Here is a 23,454-nt window from a genome sequence, read left to right as displayed (position 1 = left end):
TAGAGCACGGCTCCACTGTAATGACTATCCATCCTTAGAGCACGGCTCCACTGTAATGACTATCCATCCTTAGAGCATGGCTCTACTGTAATGACTATCCATCCTTAGAGCACAGCTCTACTGTAATGACTATCCATCACGGCTCTACTGTAATGACTATCCATCCTTAGAGCACAGCTCTACTGTAATGACTATCCATCCTTAGAGCACGGCTCCACTGTAATGACTATCCATCCTTAGAGCATGGCTCCACTGTAATGACTATCCATCCTTAGAGCATGGCTCTACTGTAATGACTATCCATCACGGCTCCACTGTAATGACTATCCATCCTTAGAGCATGGCTCTACTGTAATGACTATCCATGACGGCTCTACTGTAATGACTATCCATCCTTAGAGCATGGCTCTACTGTAATGACTATCCATCCTTAGAGCATGGCTCTACTGTAATGACTATCCATCCTTAGAGCATGGCTCTACTGTAATGACTATCCATCACGGCTCCACTGTAATGACTATCCATCCTTAGAGCATGGCTCTACTGTAATGACTATCCATCACGGCTCTACTGTAATGACTATCCATCCTTAGAGCACGGCTCCACTGTAATGACTATCCATCCTTAGAGCATGGCTCCACTGTAATGACTATCCATCCTTAGAGCATGGCTCTACTGTAATGACTATCCATCACGGCTCCACTGTAATGACTATCCATCCTTAGAGCATGGCTCTACTGTAATGACTATCCATGACGGCTCTACTGTAATGACTATCCATCCTTAGAGCATGGCTCTACTGTAATGACTATCCATCCTTAGAGCATGGCTCTACTGTAATGACTATCCATCCTTCGAGCATGGCTCTACTGTAATGACTATCCATCACGGCTCCACTGTAATGACTATCCATCCTTAGAGCATGGCTCTACTGTAATGACTATCCATCACGGCTCTAATGTAATGACTATCCATCCTTAGAGCACGGCTCCACTGTAATGACTATCCATCCTTAGAGCATGGCTCCACTGTAATGACTATCCATCACGGCTCTAATGTAATGACTATCCATCCTTAGAGCACGGCTCCACTGTAATGACTATCCATCCTTAGAGCACGGCTCCACTGTAATGACTATCCATCCTTAGAGCATGGCTCCACTGTAATGACTATCCATCACGGCTCTAATGTAATGACTATCCATCCTTAGAGCATGGCTCCACTGTAATGACTATCCATCACGGCTCCACTGTAATGACTATCCATCCTTAGAGCACAGCTCTACTGTAATGACTATCCATCCTTAGAGCACGGCTCTACTGTAATGACTATCCATCCTTAGAGCACAGCTCTACTGTAATGACTATCCATCCTTAGAGCACGGCTCTACTGTAATGACTATCCATCCTTAGAGCACGGCTCCACTGTAATGACTATCCATCCTTAGAGCACAGCTCTACTGTAATGACTATCCATCCTTAGAGCACGGCTCTACTGTAATGACTATCCATCCTTAGAGCATGGCTCTACTGTAATGACTATCCATCCTTAGAGCACAGCTCTACTGTAATGACTATCCATCACGGCTCTACTGTAATGACTATCCATCCTTAGAGCACAGCTCTACTGTAATGACTATCCATCCTTAGAGCACGGCTCCACTGTAATGACTATCCATCACGGCTCTACTGTAATGACTATCCATCCTTAGAGCACAGCTCTACTGTAATGACTATCCATCCTTAGAGCACAGCTCTACTGTAATGACTATCCATCCTTAGAGCACGGCTCCACTGTAATGACTATCCATCCTTAGAGCATGGCTCTTCTGTAATGACTATCCATCCTTAGAGCACAGCTCTACTGTAATGACTATCCATCACGGCTCTACTGTAATGACTATCCATCCTTAGAGCACAGCTCTACTGTAATGACTATCCATCCTTAGAGCACGGCTCTACTGTAATGACTATCCATCCTTAGAGCACAGCTCTACTGTAATGACTATCCATCCTTAGAGCACGGCTCTACTGTAATGACTATCCATCCTTAGAGCACAGCTCTACTGTAATGACTATCCATCCTTAGAGCACGGCTCTACTGTAATGACTATCCATCCTTAGAGCACGGCTCCACTGTAATGACTATCCATCCTTAGAGCACGGCTCCACTGTAATGACTATCCATCCTTAGAGCATGGCTCTACTGTAATGACTATCCATCCTTAGAGCACAGCTCTACTGTAATGACTATCCATCACGGCTCTACTGTAATGACTATCCATCCTTAGAGCACAGCTCTACTGTAATGACTATCCATCCTTAGAGCACGGCTCCACTGTAATGACTATCCATCCTTAGAGCATGGCTCCACTGTAATGACTATCCATCCTTAGAGCACGGCTCTACCGTAATGACTATCCATCCTTAGAGCATGGCTCTACTGTAATGACTATCCATCACGGCTCCACTGTAATGACTATCCATCCTTAGAGCATGGCTCTACTGTAATGACTATCCATGACGGCTCTACTGTAATGACTATCCATCCTTAGAGCATGGCTCTACTGTAATGACTATCCATCACGGCTCCACTGTAATGACTATCCATCCTTAGAGCACGGCTCTACTGTAATGACTATCCATCCTTAGAGCACGGCTCTACTGTAATGACTATCCATCCTTAGAGCACGGCTCCACTGTAATGACTATCCATCCTTAGAGCACGGCTCCACTGTAATGACTATCCATCCTTAGAGCATGGCTCTACTGTAATGACTATCCATCACGGCTCTACTGTAATGACTATCCATCCTTAGAGCACGGCTCTACTGTAATGACTATCCATCCTTAGAGCACGGCTCCACTGTAATGACTATCCATCCTTAGAGCACGGCTCTACTGTAATGACTATCCATCCTTAGAGCACGGCTCCACTGTAATGACTATCCATCCTTAGAGCATGGCTCCACTGTAATGACTATCCATCCTTAGAGCATGGCTCCACTGTAATGACTATCCATCCTTAGAGCACGGCTCTACTGTAATGACTATCCATCCTTAGAGCATGGCTCTACTGTAATGACTATCCATCACGGCTCCACTGTAATGACTATCCATCCTTAGAGCATGGCTCTACTGTAATGACTATCCATCCTTAGAGCACGGCTCCACTGTAATGACTATCCATCCTTAGAGCATGGCTCCACTGTAATGACTATCCATCCTTAGAGCATGGCTCCACTGTAATGACTATCCATCCTTAGAGCATGGCTCCACTGTAATGACTATCCATCACGGCTCTACTGTAATGACTATCCATCCTTAGAGCATGGCTCCACTGTAATGACTATCCATCCTTAGAGCACGGCTCCACTGTAATGACTATCCATCCTTAGAGCATGGCTCCACTGTAATGACTATCCATCCTTAGAGCATGGCTCCACTGTAATGACTATCCATCCTTAGAGCACGGCTCTACTGTAATGACTATCCATCCTTAGAGCATGGCTCTACTGTAATGACTATCCATCACGGCTCCACTGTAATGACTATCCATCCTTAGAGCATGGCTCTACTGTAATGACTATCCATCCTTAGAGCACGGCTCCACTGTAATGACTATCCATCCTTAGAGCATGGCTCCACTGTAATGACTATCCATCCTTAGAGCATGGCTCCACTGTAATGACTATCCATCCTTAGAGCATGGCTCCACTGTAATGACTATCCATCACGGCTCTACTGTAATGACTATCCATCCTTAGAGCATGGCTCCACTGTAATGACTATCCATCCTTAGAGCACGGCTCTACTGTAATGACTATCCATCCTTAGAGCATGGCTCTACTGTAATGACTATCCATCCTTAGAGCATGGCTCTACTGTAATGACTATCCATCCTTAGAGCATGGCTCTACTGTAATGACTATCCATCCTTAGAGCACGGCTCCACTGTAATGACTATCCATCACGGCTCTACTGTAATGACTATCCATCCTTAGAGCACGGCTCCACTGTAATGACTATCCATCCTTAGAGCATGGCTCTACTGTAATGACTATCCATCACGGCTCTACTGTAATGACTATCCATCCTTAGAGCACGGCTCCACTGTAATGACTATCCATCCTTAGAGCACGGCTCCACTGTAATGACTATCCATCCTTAGAGCACGGCTCCACTGTAATGACTATCCATCCTTAGAGCACGGCTCCACTGTAATGACTATCCATCCTTAGAGCACGGCTCTACTGTAATGACTATCCATCCTTAGAGCACGGCTCTACTGTAATGACTATCCATCCTTAGAGCACGGCTCTACTGTAATGACTATCCATCCTTAGAGCACGGCTCCACTGTAATGACTATCCATCCTTAGAGCATGGCTCTACTGTAATGACTATCCATCACGGCTCTACTGTAATGACTATCCATCCTTAGAGCACGGCTCCACTGTAATGACTATCCATCCTTAGAGCACGGCTCCACTGTAATGACTATCCATCCTTAGAGCACGGCTCCACTGTAATGACTATCCATCCTTAGAGCACGGCTCCACTGTAATGACTATCCATCCTTAGAGCACGGCTCTACTGTAATGACTATCCATCCTTAGAGCACGGCTCTACTGTAATGACTATCCATCCTTAGAGCACGGCTCTACTGTAATGACTATCCATCCTTAGAGCATGGCTCTACTGTAATGACTATCCATCACGGCTCCACTGTAATGACTATCCATCCTTAGATCACGGCTCTACTGTAATGACTATCCATCACGGCTCCACTGTAATGACTATCCATCACGGCTCCACTGTAATGACTATCCATCCTTAGAGCACGGTAATAGTATTATTCTAGACTATTGGTAATAGTATTATTCTAGACTATTGGTAATAGTATTATTCTAGACTATTGGTAATAGTATTATTCTAGACTATTGGTAATAGCACTATTCTAGACTATTGGTAATAGTTTTATTCTAGACTATTGGTAATAGTATTATTCTAGACTATTGGTAATATTATTATTCTAGACTATTGGTAATAGCATTATTCTAGACTATTGGTAATAGCATTATTCTAGACTATTGGTAATAGCATTATTCTAGACTATTGGTAATAGCATTATTCTAGACTATTGGTAATAGTATTATTCTAGACTATTGGTAATAGTTTTATTCTAGACTATTGGTAATAGTATTATTCTAGACTATTGGTAATAGTATTATTCTAGACTATTGGTAATAGTATTATTCTAGACTATTGGTAATAGCACTATTCTAGACTATTGGTAATAGTTTTATTCTAGACTATTGGTAATAGAATTATTCTAGACTATTGGTAATATTATTATTCTAGACTATTGGTAATAGCATTATTCTAGACTATTGGTAATAGCATTATTCTAGACTATTGGTAATAGCATTATTCTAGACTATTGGTAATAGTATTATTCTAGACTATTGGTATTAGTAGTATTCTAGACTGCAGTGTGATTGGCTGGGCTGCATGGGACTCGGGTCTGCAGTGTGATTGGCTGGGCTGCATCGGACTCTGGTCTGCAGTGTGATTGGCTGGGCTGCATGGGACTCGGGTCTGCAGTGTGATTGGCTGGGCTGCATGGGACTCTGGTCTGCAGTGTGATTGACTGGGCTGCATGGGACTCGGGTCTGCAGTGTGATTGGCTGGGCTGCATGGGACTCTGGTCTGCAGTGTGATTGGCTGGGCTGCATGGGACTCTGGTCTGCAGTGTGATTGGCTGGGCTGCATGGGACTCTGGTCTGCAGTGTGATTGACTGGGCTTTTCTTATCAACCTCTGTTACCCCTCTGTGTGTCACATTACACTGTTTAATCACTGCATGTCAAAGCATCTCTTCAATCTGCAACTACAATAACATTTGATTTGAAACTGGTTGCTTCCACATTCAAATCTCTGTTAACATTTTCATCTTGTATCTTCTGTGCAAAATTATTTAAAAAAACATTGTAACTGTATAAGAATTATTCACATAACTTTATGAATATTCAAACATGTTGCACATTGTAATTAACAACAGTATATAAAGTAGGCGATTATTTTGCCCTTTGTTTCCAACGTAAAAGATTACCTGCCTGAAGCCAAAATATATTGGGCTAATTATTTGATCTATATATGTTTAGCCTATTAGATTACCTGCCTGAAGCCAAAATATATTAGGCTAATTATTTGATCTACATATGTTTAGCCTATTAGATTACCTGCCTGAAGCCAAAATATATTAGGCTAATTATTTGATCTATATATGTTTAGCCTATTAGATTACCTGCCTGAAGCCAAAATATATTAGGCTAATTATTTGATCTACATATGTTTAGCCTATTAGATTACCTGCCTGAAGCCAAAATATATTAGGCTAATTATTTGATCTATATATGTTTAGCCTATTAGATTACCTGCCTGAAGCCAAAATATATTCATCTATTTTTGTCTGTAGCCTAATGTTGTTAACAGGCTGCAACGTCAAGGCATTTTAATACAGCAGCAGGCCTGTGTAATTCACTCGTTCCTGTCATGCATGCCTCCTTTTAGCTCCGCCTACAACCAAAACCCCCTTCATCTATACAATTAATGACCAACAGATCTATGTTTACAGATATTATGAAGTGTCATTGATAAAATAGTCGGTGGAACAAATATAGCAATATCCTTTGACAAATCAATAGTTATATTTTTAAAAATATATATATCGTGTCCATTGTGTCCGATTACCCTTGTGACTGTTAAACATTGCATAACGTAGCCTATAAAAAAGATCTGCCATTAGCCTGCAGTTTTTAATCACGTTAGCAGCGTTTATTAGGCAGGAGACCCAATTCCACATGAATAACGTCTGACTTCAGAGACAGCTGCAAATAACTTCCCTTATTGTTCATTTATTTAGCAACATTGCCTAATCCGCTGCCTTTCTTTCTCCTCATGTTCAGGCTTAAATCTTTAAAAACTATATATATATGTCTATATATATAGTGCGCTGCGTTTAGATCGGGCTACAATTCACTACCTGTATAGTCTAATGTAATTGCCAATAGGCTGCACCAAATGAGTTGCATTTAGCCTAAATGACATCATTAAAACATGTGGTATTAAAACTAGGATATTACTTAGTCATCTTGCTGTCAGCAGCGGTGAAAAGCTTGTTCCGTCCCTATCCAGAATGATTAAGTTCACAGACTCTCTCAACCTCTGTACAGTATAGCCGACCTAATGAAAATAGAAACAGGAAACCACCCGGCGGCAGTAGGCTCGGCTGTAAAGCCTCGGCTAAATTCTAAAAGCATGACTTGTCAACAGCAGTCATGTTCGGCAGGATAAAGCCTACAGTCAAAGCTGCCTTACTGTTACCTTACTGTTGCCTTCAGTCTTTAGAACATCACGCTGTTTGGTTGTGAAGCATCCGATGGAAAAAAGCAAAATATTAACGGTAAAAAACAATATATTAACTGTTAAAAACAATATATTAACGGTTAAAAACAATATATTAACTGGTAAAAACAATATATTAACTGTTAAAAACAATATATTAACTGTTAAAAACAATATATTAACTGTTAAAAACAATATATTAACGGTTAAAAACAATATATTAACTGGTAAAAACAATATATTAACTGTTAAAAACAATATATTAACTGTTAAAAACAATATATTAACTGTTAAAAACAATATATTAACGGTTAAAACAATATATTAACTGTTAAAAACAATATATTAACGGTTAAAAACAATATATTAACTGGTAAAAACAATATATTAACGGTTAAAAACAATATATTAACTGTTAAAAACAATATATTAACGGTTAAAAACAATATATTAACTGTTAAAAACAATATATTAACTGTTAAAAACAATATAATAACGGTTAAAAACAATATATTAACGGTTAAAAACAATATAATAACGGTAAAAAACAATATATTAACGGTTAAAAACAATATATTAACTGTTAAAAACAATATATTAACTGTTAAAAACAATATATTAACTGGTAAAAAACAATATATTAATGGGTAAAAACAATATATTAACTGTTAAAAACAATATATTAACTGTTAAAAACAATATATTAACTGTTAAAAACAATATATTAACGGTTAAAAACAATATATTAACGGGTAAAAAACAATATATTAACGGTTAAAAAACAATATATTAACGGGTGGAAACAATGTAACAACTAATTAACGGGTATAGGCACAATGTAACAACCAATTAACGGGTATAGACACAATGTAACAACTAATTAACGGGTATAGACACAATGTAACAACTAATTAACGGGTATAGACACAATGTAACAACTAATTAACGGGTATAGACACAATGTAACAACTAATTAACGGGTATAGACACAATGTAACAACTAATTAACTGGTATAGACACAATGTAACAGCTAACGGGTATAGGCACAATGTAACAACTAATTAACTGGTATAGACACAATGTAACAACTAATTAACGGGTATAGGCACAATGTAACAGCTAACGGGTATAGGCACAATGTAACAACTAATTAACTGGTATAGACACAATGTAACAACTAATTAACGGGTATAGGCACAATGTAACAGCTAACGGTATAGACACAATGTAACAACTAATTAACGGGTATAGACACAATGTAACAACTAATTAACGGGTATAGACACAATGTAACAACTAATTAACGGGTATAGACACAATGTAACAGCTAACGGGTATAGACACAATGTAACAACTAATTAACGGGTATAGACACAATGTAACAACTAATTAACGGGTATAGGCACAATGTAACAACTAATTAACGGGTATAGACACAATGTGACAACTAATTAACGGGTATAGACACAATGTGACAACTAATTAACGGGTATAGACACAATGTGACAACTAATTAACGGGTATAGGCACAATGTAACAACTAATTAACTGGTATAGGCACAATGTAACAACTAATTAACGGGTATAGACACAATGTAACAACTAATTAACGGGTATAGACACAATGTAACAGCTAACGGTATAGACACAATGTAACAACTAATTAACGGGTATAGACACAATGTAACAACTAATTAACGGGTATAGACACAATGTAACAACTAATTAACGGGTATAGACACAATGTAACAGCTAACGGTATAGACACAATGTAACAACTAATTAACGGGTATAGACACAATGTAACAACCAATTAACGGGTATAGACACAATGTAACAACTAATTAACGGGTATAGACACAATGTAACAGCTAACGGGTATAGACACAATGTAACAACTAATTAACGGGTATAGACACAATGTAACAGCTAACGGTATAGACACAATGTAACAACTAATTAACTGGTATAGACACAATGTAACAACTAATTAACGGGTATAGACACAATGTAACAACTAATTAACGGGTATAGACACAATGTAACAACTAATTAACGGGTATAGGCACAATGTAACAACTAATTAACTGGTATAGGCACAATGTAACAACTAATTAACTGGTATAGACACAATGTAACAACTAATTAACGGGTATAGACACAATGTAACAACTAATTAACGGGTATAGGCACAATGTAACAACTAATTAACTGGTATAGACACAATGTAACAACTAATTAACTGGTATAGGCACAATGTAACAACTAACGGTATAGACACAATGTAACAACTAATTAACGGGTATAGGCACAATGTAACAACTAACGGTATAGACACAATGTAACAACTAATTAACGGGTATAGGCACAATGTAACAGCTAACGGTATAGACACAATGTAACAACTAATTAACGGGTATAGGCACAATGTAACAACTAATTAACGGGTATAGACACAATGTAACAACTAATTAACGGGTATAGACACAATGTAACAACTAATTAACTGGCATAGACACAATGTAACAACTAATTAACTGGCATAGACACAATGTAACAACTAATTAACTGGCATAGACACAATGTAACAACTAATTAACGGGTATAGGCACAATGTAACGACTCTGGAACTGCCCCCATCTGTCTCCGGCAGCAAGCGAGATTTCACAGGTGGCGAACTTGAGCAGAGGTTCGGCGAAAGTACATACAGTTTAGCTGATGCATTCTAGAAATAAGAAGAGTGAGAGGAAACAGACATAGCGAAAGAGACATAGCGAGAGAGACATAGCGAGAGAGACATAGAGAGAGACATAGAGAGATAGGGAAGAGAGAGACATAGAGAGATAGGGAAGAGAGAGACAGAGTGAGAGAGGGAAGAGTGAGACAGAGTGAGAGAGGGAAGAGAGAGACATAGAGAGAGAGAGGGAAGAGAGAGACAGAGTGAGAGAGGGAAGAGAGAGACAGAGTGAGAGAGGGAAGAGTGAGACAGAGTGAGAGAGGGAAGAGTGAGATAGAGAGATAGGGAAGAGAGAGATATATAGAGAGATAGGGAAGAGAGAGACAGAGAGACATAGCGGGAGAGAGACAGAGAGAGACATAGAGATAGGGAAGAGAGAGACAGAGAGAGACATAGAGAGATAGGGAAGAGAGAGACAGAGAGAGACATAGAGAGATACATAGAGAGATAGGGAAGAGAGAGACAGAGAGAGACAGAGAGAGACATAGAGAGATAGGGAAGAGAGAGACAGAGAGAGACAGAGAGAGAGGGAAGAGAGAGACAGAGAGAGACATAGCGGGAGAGAGAGACAGAGAGAGACATAGAGAGAGAGACAGAGAGAGACATAGAGAGACATAGAGAGAAAGAGAGAGACATAGAGGGAGAGAGGGAAGAGAGAGACATAGAGGGAGAGAGGGAAGAGAGAGACAGAGAGAGAGAAAGAGACCTTGCATCTCTGCAGGAAATGATGTTTTTTATTATTACATATTCAAACGTCGTTGCTTCAGGTCCTGACAGAGACATAACTGTGTTATTACACATATTGGATGATTAGAGGCTGAAATCGTTTTGAATAAATATAGTTTGCATCGCAGCATCACCGGTATGTGGATATTGTCCTGTCGGCAAGAGCAGATCACAATAATTAGATCATCCAGATGTTTTAATGGATATGGATTTCACACCAGTCTCTCTATGAGGGCATGCACCCATGCCTTTTGGAATTTAGCATGGCTATTTCCTTTTGCAATTCTACAACAAAAATGTACATTTGAAATAAAGTACACTGAAGAAATATTAGACGACATTTTTATACATTTTGGGTGTACTAGATTGCTAATATTTTGATTTCATATTGACGCAGGACGCAATACTGCGTGCGCATATATTGCTCCCTTCCAGGACCGTTTAGCAGTCCATTCAAGCGGACAGTTTTGGAGTGAATGTTGAGAGCGTCGAGATGGAGCCCAACTCACTCACGGTATTTATCATTATCTACCCCGATTCTCTTTTATCGCATTTAATTTCTTAGTGATGGAAGCCAAAGTTACGGATATTGTGTTATATATAATAATAATGCATGAATACAGGAAACTTTTTAACAACATTTTATAGGCTATTTTATAAATCATTATGTTCTATCAGATCATTTGTTTTAAAAAAAAGTATCCTTTAATTAAATCATATTGCGATCGTTATACGGTTTTAATGTTTCAATTCAATCAAGTGCATGTTGCTTTTGATTTGTGCTTGTTTTATATGCCTGGTACTGGGTAATCAGTGAAATTAATGACTTATCGCTGTTTCCGCAGTGGGTCGGCTCACCTTGCGGTTTTCACGGACCTTACATTTTCTACAAGGCTTTTGGGTTTGACATTGAAGCCAATCCTCGGATCCTGTCTCTGGGAGACTTTTTCCTAGTGAGGTGTAGACCCGGGGAACCGCTCTGCATAGCGGAGCTACAGCTGTTATGGGAAGAAAGTACCAGAAAACAACTTTTATCCAGCTCCAAACTTTATTTTCTCCCCGAAGACACCCCTCAGGGACGGACTGTCAGTCACGGAGAGGTGATTACACATTTTCTTCCTGCCTTATACTTTGTGTGATAAATTATAGACTGCATTTTTCTGCGAATAACATTTAAAATAATGTCTGTGTCGGTGGTATGACCAAAATGGAGCTGCTATCTCGATTCCGCTTTCTGTGTGACACAAAAACGGATAACACCTCGTATTTCCTCTAGTGAGACAACCGATGCGGTTATTCATGTCACATAGGCTACTAATGGGGCCTGAAATTACCTGCTGTCCTCTCTACACAATCCCCTGGCTCTAGCGCTGACTAGTCATTTTGTTTTGTCGCTTATTTTAGTTTGATGAAATAGGCCTATATATATATATATATATATATATATATATTGGCCATCTGTGTGAAAGCATCGATTGTGATATTATAAAGTTGTTAGATCACTACTTTTCATATTTCATATCCCCGTTTAGTAGAACCGTGCGGATATCCTAAGCATGAGACCATGAATCAAAAGCCGTATTTTGTCAGTGTCGAGCAGATTGCCTCATGACTGGTTGTCAATATGATGAATTGGAATTCTTGATTGTCATGGGCGTTTTGTAAAGCTACATTAACAACCTAGAGCGGGAAGGACCGCGGCAGCCGGTCTGTGAATGTGATCTGTCACGTTTATTAGACAGCTCCAAATGTTACGCAATGCCTTTATTATAGACCTGAATCAGCTGCGTTCACACACTAGACTACAAGTATTGTAAGCGGACATTTTCTCCATACCCTCTCCGGGCTGTGGGAATTGATTTACAAGCAGATAAAGCACCAAGCTGGGATGCCTTAACGGGTAGGCTGACATTTGTGAAGGTTATTACGGAAAAGTGCTGCAGCTTCATTCCGTATCGCTGATAGGGGCATCTGCTATCAGGGCAATTTGTGAGAAAGAAAAATGCATGAAAACTTAACCCTTTAAGTGCCGCATCGACTTGATGAGTTGCGCTGCGTGCATTATTATCTGCGCTATTTCAAGAATGTAATGCATTATGGAACAAGGCAATGGAGTGTAAACGCTCAGCGGCTGGCCACATCCCTAATGTAGCGTAGTAAAGGATGAATGTATTTTATGTTGTTATGCTGCTGTAATCAGTCAGACACATTACAAAGAAAACAACTCCTCTCTCACTGAACCCCCCGAGGAGCGGAGGATCACATTTCCTTCTCATAATAAGCAACAGGTTTTCTGTATCTCTGCTGCTCCGGAGAATGTCAAGGTCTCACTGCAGAAAGATGAACGATGGGGGATATTAGAGAAACTTCAGTCTGAATAGAGCTGGATGTTTAGTCAGTGTAACACGGTGGAAAAGATTAAAACCAGAGTTAACCTGCTGTTAGTTCAGTTAACTAGACCCATATTCAGACCCTCTAACTAACTTGTCATCTGTTAGAGCTACCCTCTTCCCACCCCTCCTCCTCTCCTACCCGCCTCCTCTCCTCCTCCTTCCCTGTCTCCCCTCCACCTCCTCTCCTCCTCCTCCTAAGCTCCCATCCCCCTCATCCTCTCCTCCTCCTCCCATTCCCCTCCTCCACCTCCTCCTCCTCCCATCCTCCCATCCCCCTACACCCCCTCTCCTCTTCCTCCTCCCTCCTCCTCCTCCTTCTCCTCCTCTCCTCCTCCCAAGCTCCCATCCCCCTCCTCCTCTCCTCTTCCTCCCACCCCCCCTCCTCTCCTCCTCCTCCCATCCCCTCCACCTCCTCCTCCCATCCCCCTCCTCCACCTCCTCCTCCTCCCATCCCCCTTCACCCCCTCTCCTCTTCCTCCTCCCTCCTCCTTATTATTATTTTCTTTCAAATGTGTTGAGTACATTTTTTATAATTACATTTTTATTGACCCTTTATTTAACTAGGCCCATGACAATAAATAATTACAGTTTACATGATAGGTGTTCCAGAGACAGCAAGGTGGATAGGATTACCAGCCCAAGGACAACACTTTATTCAAAACAAGTTCAGTATAATTAAGCAATAAGGCACGAGCGGGTGTGGTATATAGCCAACTCGGAGTGCATGGACTCAGCCCTTAGCCGTGGTATATTGGCCGTATATCACAAACTCCCAAGGTGCCTTATTGCTGTTATAAACTGGTTACCAATATAATAAGAGCAGTAAAAATACATGTTTTGTCATACCCGTGGTATTCAGCCAATCAGCATTCAGGTCTCGAACCACCCAGTTTATAATTTAGGATAACCGATGCTAGGGTTATTGTATGTTTTATTGATCAGTTATAATCAATGATTAGTCACGTAATCTGATCATGTTAAACTGTGTGTGTGTCAGCCATTAGTTCCTGAATGTTTTAAGAGCTGTAGGAAAATTAGCCCCATATGGAGAATCTAAACAACAATGTGATTGAGTGTGAACCTGGCCACTAGTAATTTGACACCCACAGTGCCCCTCGCTGCCACAACATTTATACTGCCCTCAGCAAATTGGAAAACTGAATTACATTAGCATTTGTACAGAATAACTCACATGCCTATCCATCAAATAAAATGGAAATTAGGTTAGAGAGAGAGAGAGAGAGAGAGAGAGAGAGGGAGGGAGGGAGGGAGGGAGGGAGGGAGGGAGGGAGGGAGAGAGAGAGAGAGAGAGAGAGAGAGAGAGAGAGAGAGAGAGAGAGAGAGAGAGAGAGAGAGAGAGAGAGAGAGAGAGAGAGAGAGAGAGAGAGAGAGAGAGAGAGAGAGAGAGAGAGAGAGAGAGAGAGAGAGAGAGAGAGAGAGAGAGAGAGAGAGAGAGACTCTCAAATGGCCACCGGACTATTTACACTGCTGTTACTAGCTCTTTATTATCTATGCATAGTCACGTCACCCCTACCTACATGTACAAATTACCCAGACTAACCTGTGCCCGCTGTATATAGCCTCCACATTGACTCTGTACTGGTACCCCTGTATATAGCCTCCACATTGACTCTGTACCAGTACCCCCTGTATATAGCCTCCACATTGACTCTGTACCGGTACCCCCTGTATATAGCCTCCACATTGACTCAGTACTGGTACCCCCTGTATATAGCCTCCACATTGACTCAGTACTGGTACCCCCTGTATATAGCCTCCACATTGACTCAGTACTGGTACCCCCTGTATATAGCCTCCACATTGACTCAGTACTGGTACCCCCTGTATATAGCCTCCACATTGACTCAGTACTGGTACCCCCTGTATATAGCCTCCACATTGACTCAGTACTGGTACCCCCTGTATATAGCCTCCACATTGACTCAGTACTGGTACCCCCTGTATATAGCCTCCACATTGACTCAGTACTGGTACCCCCTGTATATAGCCTCCACATTGACTCAGTACTGGTACCCCCTGTATATAGCCTCCACATTGACTCAGTACTGGTACCCCCTGTATATAGCCTCCACATTGACTCAGTACTGGTACCCCCTGTATATAGCCTCCACATTGACTCAGTACTGGTACCCCCTGTATATAGCCTCCACATTGACTCAGTACTGGTACCCCCTGTATATAGCCTCCACATTGACTCTGTACCGGTACCACCTGTATATAGCCTCCACATTGACTCAGTACCGGTACCCCCTGTATATAACCTCCACATTGACTCAGTACTGGTACCCCCCTGTATATAGCCTCCACATTGACTCAGTACTGGTACCCCCCTGTATATAGCCTCCACATTGACTCAGTACTGGTACCCCCCTGTATATAGCCTCCACATTGACTCAGTACTGGTACCCCCCTGTATATAGCCTCCACATTGACTCAGTACTGGTACCCCCCTGTATATAGCCTCCACATTGACTCAGTACTGGTACCACCTGTATATAGCCTCCACATTGACTCAGTACCGGTACCCCCTGTATATAGCCTCCACATTGACTCAGTACTGGTACCCCCTGTATATAGCCTCCACATTGACTCAGTACCGGTACCCCCTGTATATAGCCTCCACATTGACTCAGTACTGGTACCCCCCTGTATATAGCCTCCACATTGACTCAGTACTGGTACCCCCTGTATATAGCCTCCACATTGACTCAGTACCGGTACCCCCTGTATATAGCCTCCACATTGACTCAGTACTGGTACCCCCCTGTATATTGCCTTGTTATTGTTATTTTAATCTGTTACTTTTTATTGTTTTTTTACTTTAGTTTATTTGGTAAATATTTTCTGCACTGTTGGTTAATGGCTTGTAAGTAAGAATTTCACAATAAGGTCTACCTACACCTGTTGTATTCGGTGCAGGTGACAAATACAGTTTGATTTGATTTACCTATATGTACTTATCTATGTCATTACCTGGTACCCCTGCACATTTACTCAGTACTGGTACTTCCTGTATGTAGCCAAGTTATTACCTGTTACTTCCTGTATATAGCCATGTTATTACCTGGTACTTCCTGTATATAGCCATGTTATTACCTGGTAGCACAGTGTAATGTAGCCATGTTATTACCTGGTAGCACAGTATAATGTAGCCATGTTATTACCTGGTAGCACAGTGTAATGTAGCCATGTTATTACCTGGTAGCACAGTGTAATGTAGCCATGCTATTACCTGGTAGCACAGTGTAATGTAGCCATGTTATTACCTGGTAGCACAGTGTAATGTAGCCATGTTATTACCTGGTAGCACAGTGTAATGTAGCCATGTTATTACCTGGTAGCACAGTGTAATGTAGCCATGTTATTACCTGGTAGCACAGTGTAATGTAGCCATGTTATTACCTGGTAGCACAGTGTAATGTAGCCATGTTATTACCTGGTAGCACAGTGTAATGTAGCCATGTTATTACCTGGTAGCACAGTGTAATGTAGCCCATGTTATTACCAGATAGCACAGTGTAATGTAGCCCATGTTATTACCTGGTAGCACAGTGTAATGTAGCCATGTTATTACCTGGTAGCACAGTGTAATGTAGCCCTGTTATTACCTGGTAGCACAGTGTAATGTAGCCATGTTATTACCAGATAGCACAGTGTAATGAAGCCCATGTTAATAACTGGTAGCACAGTGTAATGTAGCCATGTTATTACCTGGTAGCACAGTGTAATGTAGCCATGTTATTACCTGGTAGCACAGTGTAATGTAGCCATGTTATTACCTGGTACTTCCTGTATATAGCCATGTTATTACCTGGTACTTCCTGTATATAGCCATGTTATTACCTGGTAGCACAGTGTAATGTAGCCATGTTATTACCTGGTAGCACAGTGTAATGTAGCCCATGTTATTATCTGATAGCACAGTGTAATGTAGCCCATGTTATTACCAGATAGCACAGTGTAATGTAGCCATGTTATTACCAGATAGCACAGTGTAATGTAGCCCTGTTATTACCTGGTAGCACAGTGTGATGAAGCCCATGTTATTACCTGGTAGCACAGTGTAATGTTGCCCTGTTATTACCTGGTAGCACAGTGTAATGAAGCCCATGTTATTACCTGGTAGCACAGTGTAATGTAGCCCATGTTATTACCTGGTAGCACAGTGTAATGTAGCCCATGTTATTACCTGGTAGCACAGTGTAATGTAGCCCATGTTATTACCTGGTAGCACAGTGTAATGAAGCCCATGTTATTACCTGGTAGCACAGTGTAATGTAGCCCATGTTATTACCAGATGCACAGTGTAATGAGGCCCATGTTATTACCTGGTAGCACAGTGTAATGAAGCCCATGTTATTACCTGGTAGCACAGTGTAATGTAGCCATGTTATTACCTGGTAGCACAGTGTAATGTAGCCCATGTTATTACCTGGTAGCACAGTGTAATGTAGCCCATGTTATTACCTGGTAGCACAGTGTAATGTAGCCCATGTTATTACCTGGTAGCACAGTGTAATGTAGCCCATGTTATTACCTGGTAGCACAGTGTAATGTAGCCCATGTTATTACCTGGTAGCACAGTGTAATGTAGCCCATGTTATTACCTGGTAGCACAGTGTAATGTAGCCCATGTTATTACCTGGTAGCACAGTGTAATGTAGCCCATGTTATTACCTGGTAGCACAGTGTAATGTAGCCCATGTTATTACCAGGTAGCACAGTGTAATGTAGCCCATGTTATTACCTGGTAGCACAGTGTAATGAAGCCCTGTTATTACCTGGTAGCACAGTGTAATGAAGCCCTGTTATTTCCTGGTAGCACAGTGTAATGAAGCCCATGTTATTACCTGGTAGCACAGTGTAATGTAGCCATGTTATTACCTGGTAGCACAGTGTAATGTAGCCCATGTTATTACCTGGTAGCACAGTGTAATGTAGCCCATGTTATTATCTGATAGCACAGTGTAATGTAGCCCATGTTATTACCAGATAGCACAGTGTAATGTAGCCATGTTATTACCAGATAGCACAGTGTAATGTAGCCCTGTTATTACCTGGTAGCACAGTGTGATGAAGCCCATGTTATTACCTGGTAGCACAGTGTAATGTTGCCCTGTTATTACCTGGTAGCACAGTGTAATGAAGCCCATGTTATTACCTGGTAGCACAGTGTAATGTAGCCCATGTTATTACCTGGTAGCACAGTGTAATGTAGCCCATGTTATTACCTGGTAGCACAGTGTAATGTAGCCCATGTTATTACCTGGTAGCACAGTGTAATGAAGCCCATGTTATTACCTGGTAGCACAGTGTAATGTAGCCCATGTTATTACCAGATGCACAGTGTAATGAGGCCCATGTTATTACCTGGTAGCACAGTGTAATGAAGCCCATGTTATTACCTGGTAGCACAGTGTAATGTAGCCATGTTATTACCTGGTAGCACAGTGTAATGTAGCCCATGTTATTACCTGGTAGCACAGTGTAATGTAGCCCATGTTATTACCTGGTAGCACAGTGTAATGTAGCCCATGTTATTACCTGGTAGCACAGTGTAATGTAGCCCATGTTATTACCTGGTAGCACAGTGTAATGTAGCCCATGTTATTACCTGGTAGCACAGTGTAATGTAGCCCATGTTATTACCTGGTAGCACAGTGTAATGTAGCCCATGTTATTACCTGGTAGCACAGTGTAATGTAGCCCATGTTATTACCTGGTAGCACAGTGTAATGTAGCCCATGTTATTACCTGGTAGCACAGTGTAATGTAGCCCATGTTATTACCAGGTAGCACAGTGTAATGTAGCCCATGTTATTACCTGGTAGCACAGTGTAATGTAGCCCATGTTATTACCTGGTAGCACAGTGTAATGTAGCCCATGTTATTACCTGGTAGCACAGTGTAATGTAGCCCATGTTATTACCTGGTAGCACAGTGTAATGAAGCCCTGTTATTACCTGGTAGCACAGTGTAATGAAGCCCATGTTATTACCTGGTAGCACAGTGTAATGTAGCCATGTTATTACCTTATTAACCATCAGTTGTTGTGTATTTATTAATCAGATGGAAGGCCGTGGTGTTATTATGTGTGATGTCATCAGTTATTGTGTATTTATTAATCAGATGGAAGGCCGTGGTGTTATTATGTGTGATGTCATCAGTTGTTGTGTATTTATTAATCAGATGGAAGGCTGTGGTGTTATTATGTGTGATGTCATCAGTTGTTGTGTATTTATTAATCAGATGGAAGGCTGTGGTGTTATTATGTGTGATGTCATCAGTTGGAACAGAACAGAAACTAGAAGAGGTTAGGCCATGGTCTTAAATCACATCCTGTTCCCCAGTGCACTATGGGGACCAATGGGCTCTGGTCAAAAGTAGTGCAATAAGAAGGAATAGGGTGTCATTTGGGATGCACCCTGGGAGCAAAACTAAAGTATATTGTCCTCATGGTTTCCATGATATTGGAGCCAGTTGTTGGACAGCTTTTCTCCTCTCTGTGAATATCAGCAGCACACTGCCGAAGCTGCGGCCGTCCTGGCAACCCCCAGGAATAATGCTTTTAGTCAGGCAGAAGTAAAACAGCTTTCTATAAATAGATCAGTATCTGAATCCATCAGCAGTTTGACTATGTTACTCTACCTAGCTGTTGCAACACTACACATCAACACTAAGCTCCCTCAACTGTATGTTACTCTACCTAGCTGTTGTAACACTAAGCTCCCTCAACTGTATGTTACTCTACCTAGCTGTTGTAACACTACACATCAACACTAAGCTCCCTCAACTGTATGTTACTCTACCTAGCTGTTGTAACACTACGCTCCCTCAACTGTATGTTACTCTACCTAGCTGTTGCAACACTACGCTCCCTCAACTGTATGTTACTCTGCCTAGCTGTTGTAACACTACACATCAACACTAAGCTCCCTCAACTGTATGTTACTCTACCTAGCTGTTGTAACACTACGCTCCCTCAACTGTATGTTACTCTGCCTAGCTGTTGTAACACTACACATCAACACTAAGCTCCCTCAACTGTATGTTACTCTGCCTAGCTGTTGTAACACTACACATCAACACTAAGCTCCCTCAACTGTATGTTACTCTGCCTAGCTGTTGTAACACTACACTCCCTCAACTGTATGTTACTCTACCTAGCTGTTGCAACACTACACATCAACACTAAGCTCCCTCAACTGTATGTTACTCTACCTAGCTGTTGTAACACTACACTCCCTCAACTGTATGTTACTCTACCTAGCTGTTGTAACACTACACATCAACACTAAGCTCCCTCAACTGTATGTTACTCTGCCTAGCTGTTGTAACACTGCACATCAACACTAAGCTCCCTCAACTGTATGTTACTCTGCCTAGCTGTTGTAACACTGCACATCAACACTAAGCTCCCTCAACTGTATGTTACTCTGCCTAGCTGTTGTAACACTGCACATCAACACTAAGCTCCCTCAACTGTATGTTACTCTGCCTAGCTGTTGTAACACTACACATCAACACTAAGCTCCCTCAACTGTATGTTACTCTGCCTAGCTGTTGTAACACTACACATCAACACTAAGCTCCCTCAACTGTATGTTACTCTGCCTAGCTGTTGTAACACTACACTCCCTCAACTGTATGTTACTCTGCCTAGCTGTTGTAACACTACACATCAACACTAAGCTCCCTCAACTGTATGTTACTCTGCCTAGCTGTTGTAACACTACACATCAACACTAAGCTCCCTCAACTGTATGTTACTCTGCCTAGCTGTTGTAACACTACACTCCCTCCCTCAACTGTATGTTACTCTGCCTAGCTGTTGTAACACTGCACATCAACACTAAGCTCCCTCAACTGTATGTTACTCTGCCTAGCTGTTGTAACACTACACATCAACACTAAGCTCCCTCAACTGTATGTTACTCTGCCTAGCTGTTGTAACACTACGCTCCCTCAACTGTATGTTACTCTGCCTAGCTGTTGTAACACTACACATCAACACTAAGCTCCCTCAACTGTATGTTACTCTGCCTAGCTGTTGTAACACTACACATCAACACTAAGCTCCCTCAACTGTATGTTACTCTGCCTAGCTGTTGCAACACTACACATCAACACTAAGCTCCCTCAACTGTATGTTACTCTGCCTAGCTGTTGTAACACTACGCTCCCTCAACTGTATGTTACTCTACCTAGCTGTTGTAACACTACGCTCCCTCAACTGTATGTTACTCTACCTAGCTGTTGTAACACTACACATCAACACTAAGCTCCCTCAACTGTATGTTACTCTGCCTAGCTGTTGTAACACTACGCTCCCTCAACTGTATGTTACTCTACCTAGCTGTTGTAACACTGCACATCAACACAAACCCTGTGACTTGGGACTATTCAGGCAGCCCTGTGACTTGGGACTATTCAGTCAGCCCTGTGACTTGGGACTATTCAGTCAGCCCTGTGACTTGGGACTATTCAGTCAGCCCTGTGACTTGGGACTATTCAGTCAGCCCTGTGACTTGGGACTATTCAGTCAGCCCTGTGACTTGGGACTATTCAGGCAGCCCTGTGACTTGGGACTAAACAGGCAGCCCTGTGACTTGGGACTCTTCAGTCAGCCCTGTGACTTGGACTATTCAGGCAGCCCTGTGACTTGGACTAAACAGGCAGCCCTGTGACTTGGGACTAAACAGGCAGCCCTGTGACTTGGACTAAACAGGCAGCCCTGTGACTTGGACTAAACAGGCAGCCCTGTGACTTGGACTATTCAGGCAGCCCTGTGACTTGGGACTATTCAGTCAGCCCTGTGACTTGGGACTAAACAGGCAGCCCTGTGACTTGGGACTATTCAGTCAGCCCTGTGACTTGGGACTAAACAGGCAGCCCTGTGACTTGGGACTAAACAGTCAGCCCTGTGACTTGGGACTATTCAGTCAGCCCTGTGACTTGGGACTAAACAGGCAGCCCTGTGACTTGGGACTATTCAGTCAGCCCTGTGACTTGGGACTAAACAGGCAGCCCTGTGACTTGGGACTAAACAGGCAGCCTTGTGACTTGGACAATTCAGGCAGCCCTGTGACTTGGGACTAAACAGGCAGCCCTGTGACTTGGGACTAAACAGGCAGCCCTGTGACTTGGACTATTCAGGCAGCCCTGTGACTTGGACTATTCAGGCAGCCCTGTGACTTGGGACTAAACAGACAGCCCTGTGACTTGGGACTATTCAGTCAGCCCTGTGACTTGGGACTAAACAGGCAGCCCTGTGACTTGGGACTAAACAGGCAGCCCTGTGACTTGGACTATTCAGGCAGCCCTGTGACTTGGACTAATCAGGCAGCCCTGTAACTTGGGACTAATCAGGCAGCCCTGTGACTTGGGACTAAACAGTCAGCCCTGTGACTTGGCACTAAACAGGCAGCCCTGTGACTTGGGACTATTCAGGCAGCCCTGTGACTTGGACTAAACAGTCAGCCCTGTGACTTGGGACTATTCAGGCAGCCCTGTGACTTGGGACTATTCAGGCAGCCCTGTGACTTGGGACTATTCAGGCAGCCCTGTGACTTTGGACTATTCAGTCAGCCCTGTGACTTGGGACTAAACAGGCAGCCCTGTGTCTTGGACTATTCAGGCAGCCCTGTGACTTGGACTAATCAGGCAGCCCTGTAACTTGGGACTAATCAGGCAGCCCTGTGACTTGGGACTAAACAGTCAGCCCTGTGACTTGGCACTAAACAGGCAGCCCTGTGACTTGGGACTATTCAGGCAGCCCTGTGACTTGGACTAAACAGTCAGCCCTGTGACTTGGGACTATTCAGGCAGCCCTGTGACGTGGGACTATTCAGGCAGCCCTGTGACTTGGGACTCTTCAGTCAGCCCTGTGACTTGGGACTATTCAGTCAGCCCTGTGACTTGGACTATTCAGTCAGCCCTGTGACTTGGGACTAAACAGACAGCCCTGTGACTTGGGACTAAACAGTCAGCCCTGTGACTTGGGACTATTCAGTCAGCCCTGTGACTTGGACTATTCAGGCAGCCCTGTGACTTGGACTATTCAGGCAGCCCTGTGACTTGGGACTATTCAGGCAGCCCTGTGACTTAGGACTATTCAGTCAGCCCTGTGACTTGGGACTATTCAGTCAGCCCTGTGACTTGGGACTATT

At 42.3% G+C, this 23,454-nt stretch overlaps 1 protein-coding gene across 1 annotated transcript in view; it reads left to right on the top strand.

Moving 5' to 3' along the window:
- Nucleotides 1-11,331: 11,331 nt before the first annotated feature.
- Nucleotides 11,332-23,454, top strand: part of LOC139381686 (AT-rich interactive domain-containing protein 5B-like) — a 120,425-nt gene continuing 108,302 nt past the window's right edge. The window contains exons 1-2 of the mRNA XM_071125386.1: nucleotides 11,332-11,385; nucleotides 11,717-11,971. Coding sequence (XP_070981487.1) covers nucleotides 11,365-11,385; nucleotides 11,717-11,971 — 276 coding nt within the window. The 5' untranslated portion in view covers nucleotides 11,332-11,364. The remainder of the gene's footprint in view (nucleotides 11,386-11,716; nucleotides 11,972-23,454) is intronic.

This window comes from Oncorhynchus clarkii, chromosome 23 (assembly GCF_045791955.1).
Source record: "Oncorhynchus clarkii lewisi isolate Uvic-CL-2024 chromosome 23, UVic_Ocla_1.0, whole genome shotgun sequence".
Classification (NCBI taxonomy): Eukaryota; Metazoa; Chordata; class Actinopteri; order Salmoniformes; family Salmonidae; genus Oncorhynchus; species Oncorhynchus clarkii.
This window is presented reverse-complemented; position numbering and strand designations above follow the sequence as displayed.